Source organism: Nerophis lumbriciformis, linkage group LG16 (genome assembly GCF_033978685.3).
Source record: "Nerophis lumbriciformis linkage group LG16, RoL_Nlum_v2.1, whole genome shotgun sequence".
Lineage (NCBI taxonomy): Eukaryota > Metazoa > Chordata > Actinopteri > Syngnathiformes > Syngnathidae > Nerophis > Nerophis lumbriciformis.
Genome location: NC_084563.2, coordinates 20,432,800 through 20,450,601, shown reverse-complemented (window position 1 = coordinate 20,450,601; position 17,802 = coordinate 20,432,800). Strand labels below are relative to the sequence as shown.

The following is a 17,802-nucleotide window of genomic DNA, read 5'->3' as shown; positions in this document are numbered from 1 at the left end:
GTCCGACCGGTAGGAGGCCACGGGGAAGACCCAGGACACGTTGGGAAGACTATCTCTCCCGGCTGGCCTGGGAACGCCTCGGGATCCCCCGGGAGGAGCTGGACGAAGTGGCTGGGGAGAGGGAAGTCTGGGCTTCCCTGCTTAGGCTGCTGCCCCCGCGACCCGACCTCGGATAAGCGGAAGAAGCTGGATGGATGGATGGATAGAATAAAAATAAATAAATTATTTGATTTACATGACATTTCTCTGCCGCGACCCCGAAAGGGACAAGCGGTATTAAATTGGTTAGATTGATGTATAGATGTCCGATTTTCTTCCGGTCTGTGAAACCATTGGCGAGTAAGCCTGTATGCTGGACATTGTGTTTTTTTATTTATTTTATTTTTATACAAGTTTTTTATTTTTATTTTATTTCTGCTTGTATTTCTTTTATTTGGGTTTTATTGTTGTATGGTTTGTCTTTTTGTGAGTCTGAAATAAAATGACTACGCCGTTACTGGTCGCCATCTTGGACTGGAGAACTGCGCATGCGTTGTGGGTTGGCTCACTTTTCGCAAGTATGACTGTGATGTTTTTTCAAATATATATTTTTAACGCAAAATCATACATAATTTATTTATATGTGTAAGAATTGATGACCATTTTTCTACATCGTTATTTTTAACGTTTTGAATATTGTAAACAAACTGACGCCGGAACTTGTAGGTAAGCAGCGGGTGTTTCCGGCGGAGTGTTGATGAAGGCGCACTCCTGTCGCGCTTCAGCGGATCCGTCCAACACACTCACTAAAAAGTGTGAAGTTTCACTGACATAATGGATGAATTCACAACTTGTAGCCTCGAATACCTCCCAGAAAACATCTTAATTGACGTGTTGTCTTATTTGAGCATACGCGAGCTCGTCCGAGCAGGAAGGTAAGACGACAATAAATCTCCCCCCTTATTGATCCTGATGACAATAACCGCTCCCTGACTCCTGTTTGAAGTGTTTTTAATGGCGTCCCTTCAGAGTGTGTAAGCGATGGAGACGTCTTGTGAAAGACCAAAGACTGTGGAGACTTGTCGACCTGACTGCGTGGAAAGGGGTAAAAAAGACTTGAACTATCTCTACAACTTGTTCTTATTTTGCCTGCTGCGTACATTGTATCCTGTATGTTGTGTTAAGTGTTTTTATTTGTGTATCTTACCATAAAGTGTCCCTCTCTTTAGCCTAACTTGTTTCTGTTCACTTAAAATGGGACGACTTATTATGAAAAAAACAACTTTTCTTACCTTTAGGTACCTGTCTTTTGTGTATTTGGGATCTGCATACAGTCGTGGTCAAACGTTTACATACACTTGTAAAGAACATAATGTCATGGCTGTCTTGAGTTTACAATAATTTCTACAACTCTTATTTTTTTGTGATAAAGAGTGATTGGAGCACATACTTGTTGGTCACAAATAACATTCATGAAGTTTGGTTCTTTTATGAATTTATTATGGGTCTACTGAAAATGTGACCAAATCTGCTGGGTCAAAAGTGTACATACAGCAATGTTAATATTTGGTTACATGTTTGACGTGTGTTTGGGGTCATTGACCTGTTGGAACACCCAACTGCGCCCAAGACCCAACCTCCGGGCTGATGATTTTAGGTTGTCCTGAAGAATTTGGAAGTAATCCTCCTTTTTCTTTGTCCCATTTACTCTCTGTAAAGCACCATTTCCATTGGCAGCAAAACAGTCAGAGAGCATAATACTACCACCACCATGCTTGACGGTAGGAATGGTGTTTCTGGGATTAAAGGGCTGGGTATTGTGGCCAAACAGCTCAATTTTTGTTTCATCTGACCACAGAACTTTCCTCCAGAAGGTCTTATCTTTGTCCGTGTGATGTCAGAAGAAACAAAAATTGAGCTGTTTGGCCACAATACCCAGCAATATGTTTCGAGGAGAAAAGGGGAGTCCTTTAATCCCAGGAACACCATACCTACCGTCAGGCATGGTGGTGGCAGTATTATGCTCTAGGCCTGTTTTGCTGCCAATGGAACTGGTGCTTTACAGAGAGTAAATGGGACAATGAAAAAGGAGGATTACCTCCAAATTCTTCAGGACAACCTAAAATCATCAGCCCGGAAGTTGGGTCCTTTTTGCGCAGTTGGGTGTTCCAACAGGACAATGACCCCAAACCATACTTGCCAACCTTGAGACCTCCGAATTCGGGAGATGTATATGGGTGTGGGGGAAATATTTTCAAGTATTTCTTATATATATATATATATATATATATATATATAATATTATATTATATAATCCGTTCGTGAATGAGTATATCCGTTCGGCCACCGTGTTCAATGGAGAAGTCTGATCTACAAAATGTGCAGGCAGCATACCCTTCCCCTTCGAGCTGTCCTGGATTAACTGAAATGATTTTTTTCAATAATTTTGGAACTTGCAAGCGTACTTCTTCTTCTTAGTCATCGTCGCCATGTCTCTTCTTCGTTCTTCTGCTTCGTCTCTGTTATGTTTTTGGACATTACTACTTGCCGTAGTTTTGAAGCAATGCATGATGGGAATCCGGATGTTGTGTGTCAGTGTATTAACGTGCCATCTGGAATAAACACATGCTGAGAAATAGCTCAGTGCCTTCCTATTTTATGGGTTATAGATAAACCTATGGATAACGGAGACATATATAATAGTCTTCTTTTCAGGTGAGAGAGGACGCTAAAGGCAGTGCCTTTAAGGCACGCCCCCAATATTGTTGTCCGGGTGGAAATCGGGAGAAATTCGAGAGAATGGTTGCCCCGGGAGATTTTCGGGAGCGGCACTGAAATTCGTGAGTCTCCCGGGAAAATCGGGAGGGTTGGCAAGTATGCTCCAAACACACGTCAAAAGTGGTAAAGGAATGGGTAAATCAGGCTACAATTAAGGTTTTAGAATGGCCTTCCCAAAGTCCTGACTTAAACGTGTGGACAATGCTGAAGAAACAAGTCCATGTCAGAAGACCAACCAATTTAGCTGAACTGCACCAATTTTGTCAAGAGGAGTGGTCAAAAATTCAAGCAGAAGCTTGTGGATGGCTACCAAAAGCGCCTTATTGCAGTGAAACTTGCCAAGGGACATGTAAGCAAATATTAACATTGCTGTATGTATACTTTTGACCCAGCAGATTTGCTCACATTTTCAGTGGACCCATAATAAATTCATAAAAGAACCAAAACTTCAAGAATGTTTTTTTGTGACCAACAAGTATGTGCTCCAATCACTCTATCACAAAAAAATAAGAGTTGTAGAAATGATTGGAAACTCAAGACAGCCATGACATTATGTTCTTTACAAGTGTATGTAAACTTTTGACCACGACTGTAAGTCCTGCAAATGTGAAATGAAACCATGGAGGCATGGCGGAGATATTTATAAAACAATCTTGCCTTCGTACGTCCTCCGAACGTTTTTACTCAATGAGCTTTGTGCAAATTCGCCATTGTAGTCTGACTTTGTACTCAGTAAGTTCCTTCTTTTTCCTCTATTCTCTTGTTGTGGGGCAGACTGGCTTGTAGATGCACATGCATCCTCCGCTGTTGCCATTTCTAATACAAAGTAGCGTATAGTTCTAACTTATGCCTGTCAGTAGACACGCTATAAAAACTACAACATGGCTGACGGGGAGAAGACACAGTCGAAGTGGAGGCACGTAAATAAGAGTGTCCACAAAGCGATCTGAAAGCGGCTCGAATATTGTCTTTAAAACGTAATCTATGCAACAATTGAACCAAATAACCACCATTACTTTTTATGGAGACTACAAGGAAGTCTTTTAAATGTAGAAAAACAAAATACAATATGATTCCTTTTTATGGTGTCACTGCTGGCGTTAACATACTTTTTTTGTCTTTTTACGCATTAAAATCAGAAAGGACGTCCCGGGGACGAGGAATTTTATTTTTTTACCGACCCTGCCTTCTCCGCGGTTTTATTGGTCGTCTTCAAAGTAATGAACTTTCCGGTACAATTTCTTAAATTTTGATTCGCCGAAAGGTTTATAAATCACAAATACTGCCTCAGGTTGCATTTGGACAACTCGGACAAAAGAAAGACTTCATGGTAAACACTAAGGTGAGTGTAAAGTCAACCTTTTTAACTTCATCCTGTGCCATGTCTCCAGTAAATGACTTGTTTTAGTCTTTGGGAGTCCATGGAAACTTCACTTTTATCTCCCGCTGGATCCACATCGTTCGAGGATGGAGACAGGCTAGCTGTTAGCTTCAAGCTAACCAGCACCCGACCAGACTCCTCCACCCCAAAAACATACTTTGCAGGTCAACAAACGGGGCAAATATGTGCCTTTTGAAGTGTTAATGTGTGAGGAGTGTTCAAAAGAAGTCTCTTGGAGAAGTGGCTGACAAGTTAGCATAACTGACAAGGATGTCATCACCGTCATGGTTTACTGAAGTAGAGATGCTGACTGTGCGTTATGATAAACACTCTGCTTTTTATCCATAGACTTATCAGATTTAATTTTTTATTATCTATAGCAGGGGTGTCCCGCAGCTAATGTTTTAAAGGCCCACGGCACATTCTAAAAATACTATTAAAATAAACAAAAACATAACAAAAGTGGTATAAAAAACTTACAGGTGAAATGTAATTTAGAAAAAGTTGCGATGTTGACTAATAAAAACAAAGCTGTTTTTTTTTCTTTAAAACATAATATTGAATCCAAATCAATGTTTTTATGAATTATTGACCTATCCAAGGCTCCGATTACTTCACATCAAATATTCCACTTTGAAAAAGATTTTTTGTGGAAGATTTTGCATATTTTGTGTGTTTGCCATAAAAAAAACATAGTTTTCTTTGACAAAAAGGGCAGAAAACAAACAAACAAAAAACCAACATTAAAAAAAAAAAAAAAACCAACTTAGAATTGAGGGATAGATCTGAAGTTGATATTGACAGGGGTGTCAAACTCGTTTTCATTAAGGGGCCACGTCGCAGTTTGGGCTGCCACCAGATCGCCGCTTTTAACGGTGAATAATGTATGGATGTGCCTATGCATTTTATTATTAAATATATAACACATCTGTATATTTCACAGTAAAATTCTGGTCACCGTTTTTTAAAATGTAAAATCTACATATTTTTTGAACATTATCTTACAGTAGATGGGAGGGAAAAAAGTATCCATTGTTTATTTACCATTTTAAAATGGTACCACAGTTATTTTATGGTAAAATACTGGCAGCTTAGTTGCCAGAATCCTACTGTAAATTTTAAGATAGTTTGTTCAACATATTACTGTAAATAGAAACACACTGTTATTTTTTAATTCTAGCAACTTAGCTGACAGTTTGTCACCGTAAAATAACTGTGGTACCATTTTTCCATTTACAGTAACAGCCGTAAAAAAAGACAATGTACCGGTAGTCTGCAACATTTAATAGTAAAAACAGTGGTAGAGTTTTTTTTTCAATTTACAGTTTTCAATTGAATATGCTGTAAAAAAAACATAATTTTAACGTAATATCTAGTCCTTTTTACAGTGTACAATTTGATGGATAACTTGCTTTTAAACCATAAGTCAAGTAGATGTTGAAGTATTTATTTTAATTTTAACACAAATGTGTGGAAACTATGGTAATATATTGTTGCAATATTGCATAATATTAACATTTAAAAGGTATGCAATTTCATGCAGTGCATATACTTTTTTTTGTCAAAATGGAAAGAACAAAAACATTTAGTACGAAAAGATAAGGTACTTCATTGATGCATATTTTCCTAGGCGTTCGCGGGCCACATAAAATTATGTGACGGGCCAGATACGGCCCCGGGGCCTTGAGTTTGACACATGTGATGTAGACTCTAGAGATTTAAGCGTTAAATAAATAATGTATGTATGCCCTGGCACACCATTATCATCATTTCATGACCGAAGCTAAAAACGTTTTACATTTTTATATTGCAATTAATACACCTACAAATTATTAAATAAAAATATAGAAAAAACTACCGTCCGCGGTAAAGTTTGGATCCATGAAGGAAAGAAGAAAATGTTTATAACTGAATAAATTATATACAGTCATGGTCAAAAGTTTACATACACTTGTGAAGGACATAATGTCATGGCTGTCTTGAGTTTCCAATCATTTCTACAACTCTTATTTTTTTTGTGATAGAGTGTTTGGAGCACATACTTGTTGGTCACAAAAAACATTCATGAAGTTTGGTTCTTTTATGAATTTATTAAGGGTCTACTGAAAATGTGAGCAGATCTGCTGGGTCAAAAGTATACATACAGCAATGTTAATATTTGCTTACATGTCCCTTGGCAAGTTTCACTGCAATAAGGCACTTTTGGTAGCCATCCACAAGCTTCTGCTTGAATTTTTGACCACTCCTCTTGACAAAATTGGTGCAGTTCAGCTAAATTGTTTGGTTTTCTGACATGGACTTGTTTCTTCAGCATTGTCCACAGGTTTAAGTCAGGACTTTGGGAAGGCCATTCTAAAACCTTAATTCTAGCCCAGTGGTTCTTAACCTTGTTGGAGGTACCGAACCCCACCAGTTTCATATGTGCATCCACCGAACCCTTCTTTAGTTAAATATACAGTGTATATATATATATATATATATATATATATATATATATATATATATATATATATATATATATATATATATATATACTCCTCTCTGAGCTGCCACCTTAACGTGGTAGAGGAGTTTGCGTGTCCCAATGATCCTAGGAGCTATGTTGTCCGGGGGCTTCTATGCCCCCTGGTAGGGTCTCCCAAGGCAAACTGGTCCGAGGTGAGGGATCAGACAAAGAGCAGCTCGAAGACCTCTATGAAGAACACGAACAAGGAACCCAGATTTCCCTCGCCCGGACGCGGGTCACCGGGGCCCTCCTCTGGAGCCAGGCCCGGAGGTGTGGCACGATGGCGAGCGCCTGGTGGCCGGGCCTGTCCCCATGGGGCCCGGCCGGGCACAGCCCGAAGAGGCAACGTGGGTCCCCCCTCCAATGGGCTCACCACCCATAGCAGGGGTCATAGAGGTCGGGTGCGATGTGAGCTGGGCGGAAGCCGAAGGCAGGGCACTTGGCGGTCCGATCCTCGGCTACAGAAGCTAGCTCTTGGGACGTGGAACGTCACCTCGCTGGGGGGGAAGGAGCCTGAGCTTGTGCGTGAGGTGGAGAAGTTCCGGCTAGATATAGTCGGACTCACTTCGACGCACAGCAAGGGCTCTGGAACCAGTTCTCTTGACAGGGGCTGGACTCTCTTCCACTCTGGCGTTGCCGGCAATGAGAGGCGACGGGCTGGGGTGGCAATTCTTGTTTCCCCTCGGCTCAAAGCCTGCACGTTGGAGTTCAACCCGGTGGACGAGAGGGTAGCCTCCCTCCGCCTTCGGGTGGGGGGACGGGTCCTGACTGTTGTTTGCGCTTACGCGCCCAACGGCAGTTCAGATTACCCACCCTTTTTGGATTCACTCGAGGGAGTACTGGAGAGTGCTCCCCCGGGTGATTCCCTCGTTCTACTGGGGGACTTCAACGCTCATGTTGGCAACGACAGTGAAACCTGGAGAGGCGTGATTGGGAAGAATGGCCGCCCGGATCTGAACCCGAGTGGTGTTTTGTTATTGGACTTTTGTGCTCGTCACGGATTGTCAATAACAAACACCATGTTCAAACATAAGGGTGTCCATATGTGCACTTGGCACCAGGACACCCTAGGCCGCAGTTCCATGATCGACTTTGTAGTTGTGTCATCGGATTTGCGGCCTCATGTTTTGGACACTCGGGTGAAGAGAGGGGCGGAGCTTTCTACCGATCACCACCTGGTGGTGAGTTGGCTGCGATGGTGGGGGAGGATGCCGGACAGACCTGGCAGGCCCAAACGCATTGTGAGGGTTTGCTGGGAACGTCTAGCAGAGTCTCCTGTCAGAGAGAGTTTCAATTCCCACCTCCGGAAGAACTTTGAACATGTCACGAGGGAGGCGCTGGACATTGAGTCCGAGTGGACGATGTTCCGTACCTCTGTTGTCGGGGCGGCCGATTGGAGCTGTGGCCGCAGGGTAGTTGGTGCCTGTCGTGGCGGTAATCCTAGAACCCGTTGGTGGACACCGGCGGTGAGGGATGCCGTCAAGCTGAAGAAGGAGTCCTATCGGGTTCTTTTGGCTCATGGGACTCCTGACGCAGCAGACAGGTACCGACAGGCCAAGCGGTGTGCGGCTTCAGCGGTCGCGGAGGCAAAAACTCGGACATGGGAGGAGTTCGGTGAGGCCATGGAAAAAGACTTCCGGACGGCTTCGAAGCAATTCTGGACCACCATCCGCCGCCTCAGGAATGGGAAGCAGTGCAGTGTCAACACCGTGTATGGTGGGGATGGTGCTCTGTTGACCTCGACTGCGGATGTTGTGGATCGGTGGAGAGAATACTTCGAAGACCTCCTCAATCCTACCAGCACGTCTTCCTATGAGGAAGCAGGGCCTGGGGAATCTGTGGTGGGCTCTCCTATTTCTGGGGCTGAGGTTGCCGAGGTAGTTAAAAAGCTCCTCGGTGGCAAGGCCCCGGGGGTGGATGAGATCCGCCCGGAGTTCCTTAAGGCTCTGGATGTTGTGGGGCTGTCTTGGTTGACAAGACTCTGCAACATCGCGTGGACATCGGGGGCGGTACCTCTGGATTGGCAGACCGGGGTGGTGGTTCCTCTCTTTAAGAAGGGGAACCGGAGGGTGTGTTCCAACTATCGTGGGATCACACTCCTCAGCCTTCCCGGTAAGGTCTATTCAGGTGTACTGGAGAGGAGGCTACGCCGGATAGTCGAACCTCGGATTCAGGAGGAACAGTGTGGTTTTCGTCCTGGTCGTGGAACTGTGGACCAGCTCTATACTCTCGGCAGGGTCCTTGAGGGTGCATGGGAGTTTGCCCAACCAGTCTACATGTGCTTTGTGGACTTGGAGAAGGCATTCGACCGTGTACCCCGGGAAGTCCTGTGGGGAGTGCTCAGAGAGTATGGGGTAACGGACTGTCTTATTGTGGCGGTTCGCTCCCTGTATAATCGGTGTCAGAGCTTGGTCCGCATTGCCGGCAGTAAGTCGGACACGTTTCCAGTGAGGGTTGGACTCCGCCAGGGCTGCCCTTTGTCACCGATTCTGTTCATAACCTTTATGGACAGAATTTCTAGGCGCAGTCAGGGCGTTGAGGGTATCTGGTTTGGTGGCTGCAGGATTAGGTCTCTGCTTTTTGCAGATGATGTGGTCCTGATGGCTTCATCTGGCCAAGATCTTCAGCTCTCACTGGATCGGTTCGCAGCCGAGTGTGAAGCGACTGGGATGAGAATCAGCACCTCCAAATCCGAGTCCATGGTTCTCGCCCGGAAAAGGGTGGAGTGCCATCTCCGGGTTGGGGAGGAGATCTTGCCCCAAGTGGAGGAGTTCAAGTACCTCGGAGTCTTGTTCACGAGTGAGGGAAGAGTGGATCGTGAGATCGACAGGCGGATCGGTGCGGCATCTTCAGTAATGCGGACGCTGTATCGATCCGTTGTGGTGAAGAAGGAGCTGAGCCAGAAGGCAAAGCTCTCGATTTACCGGTCGATCTACGTTCCCATCCTCACCTATGGTCATGAGCTTTGGGTCATGACCGAAAGGACAAGATCACGGGTACAAGCGGCCGAAATGAGTTTCCTCCGCCGGGTGGCGGGGCTCTCCCTTAGAGATAGGGTGAGAAGCTCTGCCATCCGGGGGGAGCTCAAAGTAAAGCCGCTGCTCCTCCATATCGAGAGGAGCCAGATGAGGTGGTTCGGGCATCTGGTCAGGATGCCACCCGAACGCCTCCCTCGGGAGGTGTTTCGGGCACGTCCGACCGGTAGGAGGCCACGGGGAAGACCCAGGACACGTTGGGAAGACTATGTCTCCCGGCTGGCCTGGGAACGCCTCGGGATCCACCGGGAGGAGCTGGACGAAGTGGCTGGGGAGAGGGAAGTCTGGGCTTCCCTGCTTAGGCTGCTGCCCCCGCGACCCGACCTCGGATAAGCGGAAGAAGATGGATGGATGGATGGATATATATATATATATATATTTTTTTTTTTTTTCAAATTCAAAGTTACATGTTTTTTTAGTGGTGCACAAAATGAACCGTGCATGAACATCACCTTGTTCAAAGAACAAAACCAACACAGTGCATGAACTCACAACAAATTACACACCTGCAAATCAGATGGAAAATTAGAGGGAACATTCTTTGGTGGTATCCATAATACGCCGTTAGGAAGAAGTTATTATTTACACGATGAGTCGGGTGTGTCTTGACCTCCGCGGCGGAGGCTCCGCCGAACCCCTGAGGCCGACTCACCGAAACCCTAGGGTTCGATCGAACCCAGGTTAAGAACCACTGTTTGAGCCTGATATAGCCATTCCTTTACCACTTTTGACGAGTGTTTGGGGTCATTGTCCTGTTGGAACACCCAACTGCGCCCAAGACCCAACCTCCAGGCCGATGGTTTTAGGTTGTCCTGAAGAATTTGGAGGTAATCCTCCTTTTTCATTGTCCCATTTACTCTCTGTAAAGCACCAGTTCCATTGGCAGCAAAACAGGCCCAGAGCATAATACTACCACCACCATGCTTGACGGTAGGCTTGGTGTTCCTAGGATTAAAGGCCTCACCTTTTCTCCTCCAAACATATTGCTGGGTATTGTGGCCAAACAGCTCAATTTTTTTTTTGTCTGACCACAGAACTTTCCTCCAGAAGGTCTTATCTTTGTCCATGTGATGTCAGATGAAACAAAAATTGAGCTGTTTGGCCACAATAACCAGCAATATGTTTGGAGGAACACCATGCCTACCATCAAGCATGGTGGTGGTAGTATTATGCAAAGAACCAAACTTCATGAATGTTTTTTGTGACCAACAAGTATGTGCTCCAATCACTCGATCGCAAAAAAATAAGAGTTGTAGAAATGATTGGAAACTCGAGACAGCCATGACATTATGTTCTTTACAAGTGTATGTAAACTTTTGACCACAACTCTATGCATAAAAACTTGTTTTCTTTTGTATTCTTTTTTTAATGAATTAACGTGTAGAAAATGGATGGATGGACCTTTTTCCAAAACACAATATAGAATGTGAGATATAACAGGATAATGCATACATTTATCATTTGTTTTCAAAACGGTTACAAAAAAGTGGGACCCCAAAAATGTACTGTGGGGCCCCATTTTTATGACTTGATGGGGTCCCTGGGACCCCGTTTTGAAAATTCCTAGCGCCAACACTGTAACTTATCTTTTTTCTTTCTTCCCCCCACAAGACGACGTCCCGTATTCTGTGGGCCCTCCTCCGCCAGTATCTAGGTTGTGGACTTCGGTGCTTACGCTTGCGCGGTTTGCTCCTCTCCGTCCGAGGAGGGACGTTCCTCTCCGAAGCTTGGCTCAAAGCTTTGTCCACCAGGTGCCCTCGTCTGGGCAGGCTCTACCTTCTGCACGCAGACCTGAGAAGCCTGCCCAGTTGCCAGCTCCTGCCTCCGTCCCTAAAAGTGCTGGAGTTGCGAGGCTGCGAGCTGCCTCATGGATTCTTCAACCAGGACCTTCCCACGCTGTCCCCAGCGTGCGCTGGAGCCACCTCCAGTGCCAAACAGAAGGAACGTCCCGCCCCGTCAGGGATTTCTATCGAATCCTTAATCCTTAATAACGTCCCTTCCTTTAAAGACCATCACCTGCAGAGTCTGACGTCGTGGCAGAGGCTCAGCCGTCTGGAGTTGTGCGACACGTTTCGTGTGACCGCCAACGGGCTCAGGAGCTGTGCCGCCAAGGACGGGACCTGCGGCGTGGAAGGGCTATTCCGGCTGAAGTCTCTGGAAATAAGCATCACGATACGGCAGGGCTACCAGCTGCAAATGGCTTCCTTCGGACTCGGGGCGGGATGGCTGGGACTGGAGGAGCTTAGCCTGGGCGGAAAGGAGGTGGCACACGGCTTGCTCTGCGTTAGCCGCCTGAAGGACCTGAAGCGCCTCTACCTGAAGGCCTGCACCATCAGAGAGATGCAGATTGTGCGGAGCTGCAGAATGCTGCGTGACCTGGCCGGGCTCCACAGGCTGGAGTTTTTGGACGTGGTCTTTCAGCTGCGGCTGTGCCCCCCCGAGGGAGAGGGCGAGGAGGAGCAGGAGGGAGAGGGAATGCCTGCCGGCGGAGACAACGTCAACAGCGAGGGCAAACCAGATGAACCGATTTCTAAACTGCATCGCACCTTGGCCGTCCTGCTGCCGTGCTGCACGCTCACTTACAGCAATTGCTCGGTTCGGTACAATGAACCCTGAGTGAATGCATCCTCCATGACAGCACGACACCACCAGCCAAAGTTTTTACACAAAGCAAATGTTTGATTTGATCTTCCAGTATTGGCTACCTGGAAAACACAGGTACCACATTATTAGCAACACTTACATAAGAAATGGGAACATTAGTTGACTTAACATACTTCCTACTGTCATGGACATGTTTGTTGATCTATGCCTATTTTAACTCAGGTGTATTTTTTGGGCTGACTGAACAACTTGACATTTTTTATATACAATACAGTCTGTGACACTTTTAAATGACAGGCATTTCTTCTTTTTTTGTCAACATTCATTGTAGACATGCAAACTATATAAATAATGCAAGAAATGTTGATTGTAAATATACTGTCTACAATAAATCCACTTTTAAAACATAAGAATTGTCATGTTTTCAACATCAATATGCAGAATATACAAGGGTTTTTTCTGGTGTTGTTTCATGTATTGCATTTTTGGGTATTTTGTCAACGAAATCCGAATCAGAAGTACTTTATTAATCCCAGAGGGGAAAATTAAGAAATTATTAATATTACTAGATGAGGCAATTCCTGAAGGCATTGCGTGTGAATGCTCCAATGCTGAAGTTTAACTGAAATTCTGGAAAAAATTTTGAATTGTTGGAGTAGAGCAGTCTCAATTTTTTTTAGAATTGTTGAAGTAGAGCACACAATTCTCAAACAGGCTGAATATTCTGAAGTTGGAACAGTTTGAATCAGATGAAAATTGTGGCAATTGCGGAGCTTTGAAGAATGTCCCATTGATTTCAATGGGAATTTCCCCCAAATTTGGGAATTTCGGGAAAGGCGGGAATTTTTGTGAAACTGGTAAAAAAAACTTGAATGGTCTGAATTAGTTGAAATGGTTGGCGTTGGAGTTTTTCAAATCGGTCGAGAAATGTTGAAGTAGTAACATGTTGAATTGAGAAATGATATTACGGAATTCCTGGAAGAATTCCGGGAAAACCGGGAATCTTTCCAGTTCAAAAGTAACTTTGTTTTTTGTCCTAATTAAAAGGAATGTTTTGACGGTGGAGCGGTTGAAGTGGGTTGAAAAATGTGGGAGGTGTAGTCGCCACAAAAAAGGGTGGAAGTAGGTCTTTGGAAAACCAGGAATTCTGGAAAATCCTGGAATTTTTTTTAGAATTGTTGAAGTAGAGCACACAATTCCCAAACAGGCAGAATATTCTTCAGTTGGAACAGTTTGAATCAGATGAAAATTGTGGGAATTGTGGAGCTTTGAAGAATGTCCCATTGATTCCAATGAGAATTTCCCCAAAATTTGGGAAAGGCAGGAATTTTTGTGAAACTGGTAAAAAAAACAAAAACTTGAATGGTCTAAATGAGTTGAAATGGTTTGTGTTGGAGTTTTTCAAATCGGTCGAGAAATGTTGAAGTAGTAACATGTTGAATTGAGAAATGGTATTACGTAATTCCTGGAAGAATTCCGGGAAAACCGGGAATCTTTCCAGTTCAAAAGTAACTTCGTTTTTTGTCCTAATTAAAAGGAATGTTTTGACGGTGGAGCGGTTAAAGTGGGTTGAAAAATGTGGGAGGAGTAGTCGCCACAAAAAAGGGTGGAAATAGGACTGTGGAAAACCAGGAATTATGGAAAGTCCTGGAATTTTTTTTTTAGAATTGATAAAGTAGAGCACACAATTCCCAAACAGGCAGAATATTCTGAAGTTGGAACAGTTTGAATCAGATGAAAATTGTGGGAATTGTGGAGCTTTGAAGAATGTCCCATTGATTTCAATGGGAATTTCCCCCAAATTTGGGAATTTCGGGAAAGGCGGGAATTTTTGTGAAACTGGTAAAAAAAAACAACCTTGAATGGTCTGAATGAGTTGAAATGGTTGGTGTTGGAGTTTTTCAAATCGGTCGAGAAATGTTGACGTGGTATCATGTTGTATTAAGAAATGGTATTACGGAATTCCGGGAAAACCGGGAATGTTTTCAGTCCAAAAACAACTTCGTTTTCTGTCCTAATTAAAAGGAATGTTTTGACGGTGGAGCGGTTGAAGTGGGTTGAAAAATGTGGGAGGAGTAGTCGCCACAAAAAAGGGTGGAAATAGGGCTTTGGAAAACCAGGAATTACGGAAAATCCTGGAATTTTTTTTAGAATTGATGAAGTAGACCACACAATTCCCAAACAGGCTGAATATTCTGAAGTCGGAACAGTTTGAATCAGATGAAAATTGTGGGAATTGTGGAGCTTTGAAGAATGTCCCATTGATTTCAATGGGAATTTCCCCCAAATTTCGGAATTTCGGGAAAGGCGGGAATTTTTGTGAAACTGGTAAAAAAAAACTTGAATTGTGTGAATGAGTTGAAATGGTTGGTGTTGTAGTTTTTCAAATCGGTCGAGAAATGTTGAAGTAGTAACATGTTGAATTGAGAAATGTTATTACGTAATTCCTGGAAGAATTCCGGGAAAACCGGGAATCTTTCCAGTTCAAAAGTAACTTCGTTTTTTGTCCTAATTAAAAGGAATGTTTTGACGGTGGAGCGGTTAAAGTGGGTTGAAAAATGTGGGAGGAGTAGTCGCCACAAAAAAGGGTGGAAATAGGACTGTGGAAAACCAGGAATTATGGAAAGTCCTGGAATTTTTTTTTTAGAATTGATAAAGTAGAGCACACAATTCCCAAACAGGCAGAATATTCTGAAGTTGGAACAGTTTGAATCAGATGACAATTGTGGGAATTGTGGAGCTTTGAAGAATGTCCCATTGATTTCAATGGGAATTTCCCCCAAATTTGGGAATTTCGGGAAAGGCGGAAATTTTTGTGAAACTGGTAAAAAAAACAACCTTGAATGGTCTGAATGAGTTGAAATGGTTGGTGTTGGAGTTTTTCAAATCGGTCGAGAAATGTTGAAATAGTATCATGTTGTATTAAGAAATGGTATTACGGAATTCCGGGAAAACCGGGAATGTTTTCAGTCCAAAAACAACTTCTTTTTCTGTCCTAATTAAAAGCAATGTTTTGACGGTGGAGCGGTTGAAGTGGGTTGAAAAATGTGGGAGGAGTAGTCGCCACAAAAAAGGGTGGAAATAGGGCTTTGGAAAACCAGGAATTACCGGTACGGAAAATCCTGGATTTTTTTTTAGAATTGATGAAGTAGACCACACAATTCCCAAACAGGCTGAATATTCTGAAGTCGGAACAGTTTGAATCAGATGAAAATTGTGGGAATTGTGGAGCTTTGAAGAATGTCCCATTGATTTCAATGGGAATTTCCCCCAAATTTCGGAATTTCGGGAAAGGCGGGAATTTTTGTGAAACTGGTAAAAAAAAAACTTGAATTGTGTGAATGAGTTGAAATGGTTGGTGTTGTAGTTTTTCAAATCGGTCGAGAAATGTTGAAGTAGTAACATGTTGAATTGAGAAATGGTATTACGTAATTCCTGGAAGAATTCCGGGAAAACCGGGAATCTTTCCAGTTCAAAAGTAACTTCGTTTTTTGTCCTAATTAAAAGGAATGTTTTGACGGTGGAGCGGTTAAAGTGGGTTGAAAAATGTGGGAGGAGTAGTCGCCACAAAAAAGGGTGGAAATAGGACTGTGGAAAACCAGGAATTATGGAAAGTCCTGGAATTTTTTTTTTAGAATTGATAAAGTAGAGCACACAATTCCCAAACAGGCAGAATATTCTGAAGTTGGAACAGTTTGAATCAGATGACAATTGTGGGAATTGTGGAGCTTTGAAGAATGTCCCATTGATTTCAATGGGAATTTCCCCCAAATTTGGGAATTTCGGGAAAGGCGGGAATTTTTGTGAAACTGGTAATAAAAAAAACCTTGAATGAGTTGAAATGGTTGGTGTTGGAGTTTTTCAAATCGGTCGAGAAATGTTGAAGTAGTATCATGTTGTATTAAGAAATGGTATTACGGAATTCCGGGAAAACCGGGAATGTTTTCAGTCCAAAAACAACTTCTTTTTCTGTCCTAATTAAAAGCAATGTTTTGACGGTGGAGCGGTTGAAGTGGGTTGAAAAATGTGGGAGGAGTAGTCGCCACAAAAAAGGGTGGAAATAGGGCTTTGGAAAACCAGGAATTACGGAAAATCCTGGAATTTTTTTTAGAATTGATGAAGTAGACCACACAATTCCCAAACAGGCTGAATATTCTGAAGTCGGAACAGTTTGAATCAGATGAAAATTGTGGGAATTGTGGAGCTTTGAAGAATGTCCCATTGATTTCAATGGGAATTTCCCCCAAATTTCGGAATTTCGGGAAAGGCGGGAATTTTTGTGAAACTGGTAAAAAAACAAAAACTTGAATGGTCTAAATGAGTTGAAATGGTTTGTGTTGGAGTTTTTCAAATCGGTCGAGAAATGTTGAAGTAGTAACATGTTGAATTGAGAAATGGTATTACGTAATTCCTGGAAGAATTCCGGGAAAACCGGGAATCTTTCCAGTTCAAAAGTAACTTCGTTTTTTGTCCTAATTAAAAGGAATGTTTTGACGGTGGAGCGGTTAAAGTGGGTTGAAAAATGTGGGAGGAGTAGTCGCCACAAAAAAGGGTGGAAATAGGACTGTGGAAAACCAGGAATTATGGAAAGTCCTGGAATTTTTTTTTTAGAATTGATAAAATAGAGCACACAATTCCCAAACAGGCAGAATATTCTGAAGTTGGAACAGTTTGAATCAGATGAAAATTGTGGGAATTGTGGAGCTTTGAAGAATGTCCCATTGATTTCAATGGGAATTTCCCCCAAATTTGGGAATTTCGGGAAAGGCGGGAATTTTTGTGAAACTGGTAAAAAAAAACTTGAATGGTCTGAATGAGTTGAAATGGTTGGTGTTGGAGTTTTTCAAATCGGTCGAGAAATGTTGAAGTAGTATCATGTTGTATTAAGAAATGGTATTACGGAATTCCGGGAAAACCGGGAAAACCGGGAATGTTTTCAGTCCAAAAACAACTTCGTTTTCTGTCCTAATTAAAAGGAATGTTTTGACGGTGGAGCGGTTGAAGTGGGTTGAAAAATGTGGGAGGAGTAGTCGCCACAAAAAAGGGTGGAAATAGGGCTTTGGAAAACCAGGAATTACGGAAAATCCTGGAATTTTTTTTAGAATTGATGAAGTAGACCACACAATTCCCAAACAGGCTGAATATTCTGAAGTCGGAACAATTTGAATCAGATGAAAATTGTGGGAATTGTGGAGCTTTGAAGAATGTCCCATTGATTTCAATGGGAATTTCCCCCAAATTTCGGAATTTCGGGAAAGGCGGGAATTTTTGTGAAACTGGTAAAAAAAAACTTGAATTGTGTGAATGAGTTGAAATGGTTGGTGTTGTAGTTTTTCAAATCGGTCGAGAAATGTTGAAGTAGTAACATGTTGAATTGAGAAATGGTATTACGTAATTCCTGGAAGAATTCCGGGAAAACCGGGAATCTTTCCAGTTCAAAAGTAACTTCGTTTTTTGTCCTAATTAAAAGGAATGTTTTGACGGTGGAGCGGTTAAAGTGGGTTGAAAAATGTGGGAGG

At 43.0% G+C, this 17,802-nt stretch overlaps 1 protein-coding gene across 3 annotated transcripts in view; it reads left to right on the top strand.

The window, feature by feature from the left end:
- Positions 1–731: 731 nt before the first annotated feature.
- aurkb (aurora kinase B) overlaps positions 732–17,802 on the top strand; it is a 37,089-nt gene continuing 20,018 nt past the window's right edge. Inside the window, exons 1-3 of one of the 3 annotated variants that reach the window (XM_061976762.1) lie at positions 732–914; positions 1,009–1,084; positions 11,291–12,674. In XM_061976762.1, the coding sequence (XP_061832746.1) occupies positions 814–914; positions 1,009–1,084; positions 11,291–12,295 (1,182 nt within the window). In that variant the 5' untranslated portion in view covers positions 732–813 and the 3' untranslated portion in view covers positions 12,296–12,674. Of the gene's footprint in view, positions 915–1,008; positions 1,085–3,335; positions 4,100–11,290; positions 12,675–17,802 lie in introns of those variants that run through there. The other 2 variants (XM_061976763.2, XM_061976764.1) reach the window with 2 other exon arrangements.